Source organism: Coenobita brevimanus, chromosome 5 (assembly GCF_032717465.1).
Source record: "Coenobita brevimanus isolate Jiangsu-jjx chromosome 5, ASM3271746v2, whole genome shotgun sequence".
Taxonomy (NCBI): domain Eukaryota; kingdom Metazoa; phylum Arthropoda; class Malacostraca; order Decapoda; family Coenobitidae; genus Coenobita; species Coenobita brevimanus.
In genome coordinates this window covers 34,897,647-34,908,365 of record NC_136958.1, presented here as the reverse complement: position 1 = coordinate 34,908,365, position 10,719 = coordinate 34,897,647, and the positions used below count along the sequence as shown (strand labels likewise).

At 44.3% G+C, this 10,719-nt stretch overlaps 1 protein-coding gene across 1 annotated transcript in view; it reads left to right on the top strand.

Annotated features, from left to right (window-relative positions):
- Window positions 1-10,719, top strand: part of LOC145398740 (protein turtle homolog A-like) — a 357,131-nt gene that overhangs the window by 291,009 nt on the left and 55,403 nt on the right. Inside the window, exon 11 of the mRNA XM_080271540.1 lies at window positions 4,345-4,529. Coding sequence (XP_080127666.1) covers window positions 4,345-4,529 — 185 coding nt within the window. The remainder of the gene's footprint in view (window positions 1-4,344; window positions 4,530-10,719) is intronic.

The following is a 10,719-nucleotide window of genomic DNA, read 5'->3' as shown; positions in this document are numbered from 1 at the left end:
ATATGGTTACCACCCAGCTTTGTAAATGGTTTCTTGGCTTACAAGAAATCATTTGGCTTATCACTCAATGTAAAGCCACCTGTAAAGGAAGAAAAGGCAATAAGAAGTGACAGGAAAGATGGAAGAAACAGGAAGAGAGGAGGGCAGGCACAGAAAAAAAAAATGATAAAGGCTAAGGAAGAAGTAGGCAGCACTACATCAAGTGAGTGGATGATGGTCGCCACCACCTACCACAAAGTACTATCATGCAGTGACTTTTTTACTTCCATGCTCACTTCCCTCTTTCTTATCACTGCTTTCAAAGAACCAGCAACCTTTCATCTTTGTTGCACCTTTTACATACTTTATCATCCAAACTTTCATCGGACTTCTTTGATGCTCCATGGAATGATTATTGCTTCCATGGCCGAGAGCCATCTGAGTGTGCCTTCCGCATTATGAAGGGAATGGAAACATACATTCCTTTCTCATATCCTCTGACTAATGCAAGCCTTGGTTTAATCACGCTTGTTCTAATGTGTCCGCAACAAGGAGAGGGCCTATAAAAGGTACCGGAGCCAACCCACCCCCGAATCACATCATTTTTATGTTTCTGCCCGGAATCGTGCTAAGTCCGTTCTTCGCTCTGGTAAAAATAATTTCATCCTTACTAAATGCTCTCAACTCTCCAACTTGAATTCTTTCCGCTCCTTCTGGCACCTTGCCAAAAACCTTTCTAACAACTTTACCTCATCATCCTTCCCTCCTCTTTTCCACCCTGATGGTTCTGTAGCTATTTCTTATACTGACAAAGCAGATCTCTTTGCTCAGACTTTCTCCTCCATTATTCCACCTTACACGATTCCGGTGCTGTTCCTCCCGCACGTCCCCCCTCTGACTTCCTCATGGCTGACATTAAAATTTCTTCAGCTGATGTATTTTCTGCCATCACGGGCCTTAATACTAAGAAGGCATATGGGCCTGATGGAGTCCCTCCTGTTGTTCTCAAAATCTGTGCTTCTGTGCTTACATCCTGCCTTGGTAAACCTTTTCGCCTTAGTCTATCAACTTGTACCTTTCCTTCCTGCTGGAAGTTTGCTCTCATTTAGCCAGTCCCAAAGAAGGGTGACCATTCCCAACCCTCTGACTATCGTACAATTACTTTAACATCCTGTGTCTCAAAAGTTTTTCGAGTCAGTTCTTAATACAAACGTTTAAAAGCATCTTTCCTATCACAACCTTGTTTCTGATTGTCAGTATGGGTTCTGTCAGGGACGCTCCACTGGCGATCTTCTTGCCTACCTTTGAGAATCCTGGTCATCCTCATATCGGGATTTTGGCGAAAGCTTTGCCATTGCACTTGACATCTCAAAGGCTTTCGATCGAGTCTGGCATAAATCTTTAATTTCGAAACTGCCCTCTTACGGTTTCTATCCTTCTATCTGTGCCTTCATCTATAGTTTCCTTTCTGGTAGCCACTGTTGTAGACGGCCATCGTTCTTCTCCTAGATCTATCAACAGTGATGTTCCTCAGGGCTCTGTCCTATCACCAACTCACTTCCTTTTATCAATGATCTTCTAAGCTGTACATCTAACCCTATCCACTCGTATGCTGATGACTCCACCCTTCACCTTTGCATTCAGTTCCCGCAACGTCCATCTGGGTAGTTACTTCAGCAAACAAGGTATGACGCTATGGCACACCTAATGTCAGACTTGGCTCGTATCTCTGACTGGGGTAAAAATAATCTTGTTGTTTTTAATGCATCAAAGACTCAGTTCTTACACCTATCAACCTGTCAAAATCTACTACAGGTGTACCCACGAAAGTTTAATAATATTCAGCTTAATCCTGTATCATCCTTGAACATGCTTGGGGTTTCATTCACTCGGGACTTATCTTGGAAAGATCATATTACATCTCTTGGGAAATCTGCTTTCAAGAGATTAGATGTGATAGGCCGACTCCGATCCTTTACCCCTGCACATTTGTTGACTCTATACACGGGTTTTATCCGCCCCTATTTAGAGTACAACTTTCATGTGTGGGGAGGCTTCCCACATATAGCTCTTCTCAGTAGGTTGGAGTCAAAGGCTTTTTCGTCTCATTAACTCTCCTCCTCTTACTGGCTCCCTTCAACCTCTGTCTGCTCGCCGCGATGTTGCATCTTTATCTCTTTTCTATCGCTACTTCAATGGTCCCTACTCCTCTGAAGTGTCTACTTGCATTCCTCCACCTCTACGACGGGTGCGTGCACCCGTCTAGCAGCAAACTCTCATCCCTTTTCTGACCAACTCTCTAATGCAAGAGTTAACCGTTACTCCCAGTCCCCTATTTATGCAACAGGTCAACTCTGGAACTGTCTCCCTCTGTCCGTATTTTCTGCTAGTTATGATATCCAATCTTTCAAACGCAGTGTGTCCAGGCATCTCTAAATGATCGGATCTTGAATTTGGCTTTCTCTTGTATTTTGTTTTTCTCTTGGAAGGAACAGTTATTGAGGGCTCGTGGTCTTTGGTTCCTTCTTCCTAGCATAAAAAAAAAGACTATACCCAAACATGTCAATCACTTACATTATTCATTTCATCATCATCCAACCTCACTGTACATTCAGAGACATTGTTTCTCTCGAAGACCATAACTTTACTCTTCCCTACATTCGCCTTTAGATTCTGTTGCTAACACACTCTTCCAGACGCATTCACTAAGCCTTGCAGTTCCCCTTTGTCTTTACTTAACAATACAGTAATATCCGCAAACAACAGTACAGGAAGTTTCCAAACCCTGCCCTCTCATTAGGGTCACTCCAACATCCACTGCCCTACCTTGTACCTCTATCATGACCTCATCCATAAACAGACTGAGCAGCCATGGAGACATGACACATCCCTGTTTCAATCCTACATTCAGACAGAAAAATTCGCTCAGTTTGCTATCCACACGCACAGCAGCCTTAGCACCCTCATACATACTCATCATGGCATGCAACAACTTCCCATTTACTCCATATATTCTTAATATTTTCTACATTCCTTGTCTCTCCACTCTGTCATAATATTAGGCATTCTCCAAATCCACGAAGGCCTCATACAACTTTTTCCCATCACTAGAAACATTTCCTTTAAATGCCTAAGGATGAATATCAGATCTACACAAACTTTTCCCCTCCTAAAACCTCCCTCTTCTTTTGCAACTAATTCCTCTATTATTTCCTTAACTCTGTCAATAAGTATCCTACCGTATACTTTTCCTGTTACACGTAGAAGACAAATGCCCCTATGATTTCCTCACACATTTTTCCCCTTTTCCTTTGTACAGGGGAATAATTGTACCTGACTTGCAATCCTCCAGGATTCTACCTTCCTCCCAGGCCAATCTGCACATCTATCATATCCATTTCACTACTATCTCTCCACCATGCTCCAGCATTTCACCACACACACCTCAATTCCTGAGGCTTTCCCAATTTTGACATTCTTCATTGCTTCCACTACTTCCATCCCACCGATCCCTTCCTCGCTTCTCACCTTTCTCCTTCTCCCATCCATTCACCAGCCACCTATACTCGTATTACTTTCATTCTCTGAGTTTAACAATTCCTTAAGTGTTCTCTCCATCTGCTCACTTTTTCTCCCTTCTCCAGTATAAATGTAAAGATTTTTTCTTTCACTCCCCTACGAACTTCATCACCCTGTCTCTCTTTACCTCTTTCCAGAACATTTTCTCACATTCCCCCCATTTTACACTCAGATTCCTTCCAAATTCCTCATTCATTCTATGCCTACTTTCTCTTACTAATCTTTTCATCTCTCTCTTCCTTTCTACATGTATCTCTTTCTTTCATCTCTCAACTTCCTCCATGTTTCTGCCTTCTCTCCATTACTATATGCTTTCTTCTTTTGCACACCAGCCTATCTCACCTCTTCATTTCACCATGCTGTTCCTTGCACTCCCTTTCGTCTTCTCATCACACGCACCATCTCATGCTGCACAGATTACATTTGTGAATATCTTGCGCACACCTTCCACCTCCCCAATCTGCTCCAAATCATATATACCCAATTGCTCCTCCACTTCTCTTATATTCTGCCCCTTTTTTCATCCTCTTGCAACCATTTTACCCTCCTTGTATGGACTACTTCCTCCTTTTGTATGTTACTGATGTAAATTATGCTTATTTTAAAGGAATATAATTAGTATTCAATAGAATATGGTGTAATATGGAAAACACATTGCTAAGGAAGAGGTTATGTGAAATCTATGATGCACAGAATACAACCCCGAGTCTCACTGGTTACTATACTCAGTTTGTCTCACTGGAACCCCCTATCCCCTTATACTATATGCTGGATTCGTCGCTACAGATGGACGTTCAACAACACGGCAGACACCATAGTCGTTCCCCAGGGTCGGTACACTTCCTCCAGCAGCCACAGTGTCATCACTTACACACCAATGACGGAGCTTGACTACGGAACGCTGCTGTGTAGGGCTTCAAATATCATAGGGAAGCAGCAGGAGCCTTGCGTCTTCCACATCGTGCCGGCAGGTAAATGGGAAGGGAGTGGGTACAGTGAGTAAGAGGTGGGTGGGAGGCAGGTGGGATAGAGGGAGGTGGGTTAGAAGGAGAAAGATGTGGGGTGGGTGGGATAGAGATAGGCTGAGATGGAGGGAGATGGGAAAGGAAGGAGGTGAGTAGGAAAAACGGACAGAAGCGTAGGAGAGATGTGGGAGTATAGACTGGGAGGGAGGGAGTATAGACTGGGAGGGAGGGAGTATAGACTGGGAGGGAGGGATTCGCGTGGAAAAAGATCAACAGTCGCATTAAGAAAAAAAATGAGTATGTGAAGGTGTGATCTCGTCCCTAAGTTTTTACCATAATTTATGAAGCATGTGATGATGACAGAATAATTCTTATCTTACTGTGTCGCTTTTTACTTCAGTCTAACTCTAAACAATGTGTGAGGAAGGCTGATTACATCTAACAACAGATTGAGCTCACTCAGAGAGCGCATACCTCCATCAGTACCTATCCCAGACAACTCACATCACTCACACACCACACACACACACACACACACACACACACACACACACACACACACACACACACACACACACACACACACACACACACACACACACACACTCTTCCTTGGCTCATGACCCAAACATCCACAACATATCACTGAACTCCATCAATAACTCGAGTTAAATAGTGTACAAAGAAATAAGACAAGGTCCTGAACCAGGACCTGAACTCAGACCACCAACAAAATTTAATCAACTCTTCCTTGGCGAATGACCCACATGCCCACAAAATTTCATTGAAATCCATCTATACATTCTGAGATATCATGCGGATATACAAACAAATATACAAACAAACGGATAAACAAGCGTGAATACATTACCAAGCTGGAGGAGGTAATGACAGGCAATCAGAACTGGCTGCTAAAAAATATGGGCTTGTAGTAGTAGTAGTAGTAGTAGTTGTTGTTGTTGTTGTTGTTCCCTAGGCAGTCTGGCCGAACAACCCCGAGTCCCAAAAGAAGGCCACGGCCTAGACCAGGCTTTCCCACACAGCTCGCAAGGAGTGTATGTTGTGTTGTTGGCGCAGGTGATTGTGTGCAATGCAGTCTTCCATAATGTGCTTAATAATGTACTTAATAGTATAGGGTGCTGTGTTGCATCCTGGACAGGCATCAAACACAGAGTCATCCAGCCACTTCTGATAACTCAAGAGGGCTGGATGATGTCCACATCTCAGCCTAGCCAGGTGGACCCTGTCCTCACGAGGGAGATAGGATTCAGAAGGGTGGATATCAGGAGGCCGCGCATGCAGCTGTGCATTGTCTTTAAGTGACTGAATGGAACGGTGAGTGATTTGAGTATGGATATGCTTCTGGAAGCTGGTCTGAGGCAGGCAAGGAAGGAGAGATGAGTGTATTTATGTACGATATCGTGTGCTGGGTGTTGTTTTGATGTTCCTTGGTGTGTGTGTGGATGTGCTGCCATGTAGTGTAGTGGATGGTGTGGGTTTGTGGAGGCTGCGGCGAGAATTTGGGTGCCTCTCATGTCTTTGAGGACGTTGGATTCCTGGTGTATGTGGTCTATGGGTGCAGTAGCTGTGCAGCCTGTGATTATTTTTAGGGCCATGTTGTTTATGGTCTGTAGAGTGTTGTTGTGTGTTTTAGTGAGGTTAGAAGCCCAAGCAGGGCTTGCATAATTCATCACTGAATGTATACATTGTTTGTATACTGTGGAGGTGGTTTCTTTCTTGTGTCCAAATGTTGTATGAGCAAGTGACCTCAAGGTGCTGAGTCTTGGTGTTAATTTACTTTTAGTATTTGAGATGTGTTGTTTAAATGACATTGATGTATTGTATGTTACACCAAGGGTTTTGTGTGGGGGGGTATGGGGGTAGGGGAGTGTTAACCATTCGTGTAGTGTTTCGAGGTAAGGTTGGAGGATGTGTGTGGCTGTGTTTGCATTTGGGTGTGTACTGTACATGTAAGTGTTATGTTGTCTGCATGGGAAGCTAGCCTATGTGTATTTGTGGTGTGTGGGGTGTGGGTCTGTTGTGCATGTATTGGTTAAAGAGTGTAGGGGACAAAACTGATCCTTGGGGGACGCCATTTGTGAAGTTTCTGGTGTTCGAAGACTGACCGGCAAATGTTACATGTGCACATCTGCCAGCTAAATAGTTTGCCCGTCATCTTTTTGTGTTATTGTGCATGTTTGTGTTGAATATTTTGTTTGTGAGGTTGTGGAGGGGGATGGCATCAAAATCTTTGCTAACGTCTAGTGTGACTAGGAGTATTTTGTGTGGTGGCCTAGCTGAATTCATGCCATCAAAAACTCTCTGTGTAAGGTCTGCAAGAAGAGTGTCTGTGGAGTGTAGTGACCTAAAACCAAGTTGTGATGGGGCTAGGGGGGTGTGAGGTGTAACTACATTCAGTGACTTTGGAGGGGATGCAGAGGAGTATGATTGGGCAGTGTGAGGAAGGTATCGTGGGATCTTTGTTGGGTTTGGGGATAGTGATGATAGTGTCATGCTTCCAGATGTTCAGTATTAAGTTGTGTGAGTAGCTGAAGTTTGAAATGTTGGTGAGTGCTTCTATGCCTTGTGGTCCAAGGTGTTTAACGTGTATGTTGCTTATGTTGTCTGGTCCATAGGCAGATGAGTGCTTAACGTTGCTAATGATGTGTTTCGTCTGGTTGAAAGGGAAAGGTGCGAAGGCTGGGTCTATGGGAAACTGTCTCTTGCGTCCGATGGGAGTTTAGATGGCTGACATGTGAAAAGTGATTGATGAGAGTGTTTGCCTGTTGTTTTTTGAAGGTATGGTTTCTGTTGTTGTGATGGCAGCGTGTGATTGTGTAGTGCTGCTGTTGGAGAATGTTATGCTGTTCAGTTATTTGTAGAGTTTGCTGGTGTTTGGAGATGATTATTCCAATTTTAGTGTTTGCTGTTCTGATATTTCATTGTTTATCTGAGTGCTGAGTTCTTGTATTTGTTGTACCGTGTCTTGTGTATGGGGTGTTGGGGAGTGTCGTACTGTGTTCCGTTGCCTGATGAAGCCTTGAATTTCTGGTGTGACGTTTGGGTTGTCTCTCTTTCTGTTGCCTCTAGGGATGTGTCTTTTGTCTGCATTTTGAATAATTGTATTGAGAGTGTGCACAGCGGTGTTGATGTTTGTGATGGATGTACTGTCTAATGTTTCAAAGTGTTGTTCTGTTTCATTTGTGAAGGCCTCCCAGTTGGCTGTCTTATGATTAGTGTATGTGTGTCTGTGGTCAGCTGGGGTGATTCTGGTTTCGATAGTGATGATGATTGGAAGGTGGTCAGATCCAAGGGTCTTGACCACTCTCCAGGATGTTGTGGGGGCATGGTTTTGGGAGCAAAAGATGATGTCTGGAGATGATGGGAGAAAGAGGGCTTGGTGTTAGATATGGGTATGTTGATGGAGATATTGAGTATGAAAAGATTGTCTGTTTGGGACTGTAGTACCAGCCGGCTGTCTGTGTCAGGGTTGTTGACATGCCAGGCCGACGCCTTGGCGTTGAAATTATTACCCAGGATAGAAGAAGGTTGTGATGGAGGTAAGGGTTGGGGTGAATTAGACTGGGGTGGAATGGGAGGGGTTGGGGGATTGGATGGTGTGGGAAGGATCGGTAGGTTAGGCTGAGGAAGTGTGGAGGAAGTAGGAGTGGGGTTGGTGGAGGTTAGTGGGTGGAGGGAAGGAGCATAAGGAGCAGGTCCAGGTGTTTGTGTAATGTTTGCTGGATGCAAGTGTTGTGCGGGTGTAATGGGTCCAGTTCTTGCAGGAACTGCACTGAGTTGAACCGTTTGTCTGTCGGCTCGAAGTGATCGGTTTTGAGCATGTTGGACGTATGTATTTGTTGGTGGGTCCTGAATTGCTCTCAGTGTCCCCGGCTAGATGGAGTCGTCAAGAAATGACCACCGGGGAGTCATTTCTCGGTGTAGAAAAAAACGCTGTTGTGTGTGTTGTGCTGAGAGATGTGGTGCTTGCCCGGGCGACCGAAGCCACTCCCAGGTTCTCGGGCCCCGTGAGGAGTCGGGGGGGTCTGCAGTGGAGTGGCCCCCATGTTGTCCTCCTCTGCTTCGACAGCCTCTAGGGGGTAGACCCACGGCGAAGACGCCACTGCTCCAGGTCCATGGGCTTGTTTACACGTTCGCTCTTTCAGTTTTAATAATATGGCTTTTCTGTTGAGTCAAGGTTGGATGGGACTGAGATAGAGATGAGTGAGAAGGACGTGAGCGGAAGTGGGTGGGATACAGGTTGTCGCGGATTTGTGGTGGGAGTGGGGGTGGGCGTGGGTGGCCTACTCCCTCACTCTTGTCAGCAAATCAATGAGTTCTTATTATAAAGAACAATGGTATTGATCAAATTATGTGCAGTAGATATCATATGTAAATGATATCATAGTTTCATCTCAATGAAGGCAAGAAAATTTAAACTGTATTTTGATCAAAATGTTTAACTGGAATAAGGATAACCTAATTCCACTAGGATTCGCTTCTCCCACCCTTTTTCCAAAGGCAGGCTCCGGCCCTGATTGTGGAGGGAGGATAGACTGAAATATTGAAAATAAGGCTGTTCTTTGTAATGCAAAAAAATAATAAATAAAGTGCACAGTTCGTGTACATAGTTATTCCTAGTGCTTTTGCTTCCTCACTTCAAGTAAGACCTAATTTTGCACAAATAACAGCCCAGAACAAGGTCATTGTTTACACATTGATTTGGAGGGTTGTCTGGCGGGAGTACGTCCCTCATCATTCTCTGCAATCCAGTGAATGTTTATAATAAATAAATAGTGTTATGCACATAAACGCAGTAAATATCTCACATAAATGGTATCACAAATTGATCTCAGTGACACTAACATGAATGTGTAGTTTGATACTGAACAAGTGATAATGCAACTTGGAATCACGCTCCCACCCTCTTTTTTAAGTACTGGATCCGGCACTGAAAGGGAGGGAAATGCAGGATAGAAGATGTAAAAAGGCGCAAGCTGGGTGGGACGACATGAGGGAGTTAGGTATGATACAGTGGGGAAAGTGGATGGGGCAGAGAGAGGGAGATGTGTAGGAAAGAGGGATAGATGGGTGGGGTGGAGGAAGAGGTGGTGTGGAGAGAGTGGCAGTGAGGGACTTATAGAGGACGGGATGAACAGCTGCATGCTTATAATTGAGAGCGCTAAGATATGGATAATCTATGAATCATACAATGATGAAAGAGCATTCCTAACCTTTCTGTATTGCTGCTGATTACAAGGTATAATGTGGTATTCAGGCGGATCACATCACGTGAATGCAGAGGTTCCATTACTGACCGTAAAATTAGAGGGGGGTGACTTGTTTATGCCTTCACCCTCTCAGTTTTTATGTTTTGGTGGTCAGTGTTTGACAACAGGAGGGTGCGTGAGCTAAGGGGAAAGAGGTGGAAGGGGCAGAGAAAGATATATCTGTGGACAGGAAGTGAGTGGGAAAGAGGAATAGATGTGTTAGAGGGAGGTGAGTGGGACAGAGAGGGAGGGACATATGGCAGTGAGGTTGGTGGGACTAATGGAATGATGTGATATGGCAGGAAAGAGGGGAAAAAAAAATTGGAAACTTTGAGTGTGCGCAAAACAAAAGGAACGAGGATATAGTGAGAACAGAAGGAGAATAAACCAGAGGGAAAACCAGAAAGGGAAAGAAACCGCTGAAAACAATTTGAGGAACATGTTAGAGGAAGGATAAGTGGAAGATGATGATAAAGGGAGGTGCATACGGGAAAAAGAAGTACGAAGAAAATGGGGTAGTATATTCATGGGTTTACAAGGCTTTAATTCTGCGTAGGCGAAGTCAATAATATTCTCTGAAATGTAGGCGAGGTGGTGGTCGAATGGTTAAAAAATTGGTCTGCGTTCGAAAAAGATACTAGGCCGATCTCAAGCTGCGGCCGAGAATAGTTTAGCGATTGGAATTTTTGTTAAAACAGACATCACAGATCTTCCACAAAACCCACCGACATGTCAAAGAAACACGCCAGCTAGTGTCAACACACCACCTCTGAATAAGACAGCCTCAACATGTATTCAATATTGGCGGTGGGTATTAGCGCTGAAGGGGTGAAATGTGAAGGCGTGTGGCAAGTAAGAGAACTGTTGGCCTCAGGAAATGGGCTGTCAAGTCTATGCTTGAGTCGGACACTTAACAAAAATGATCA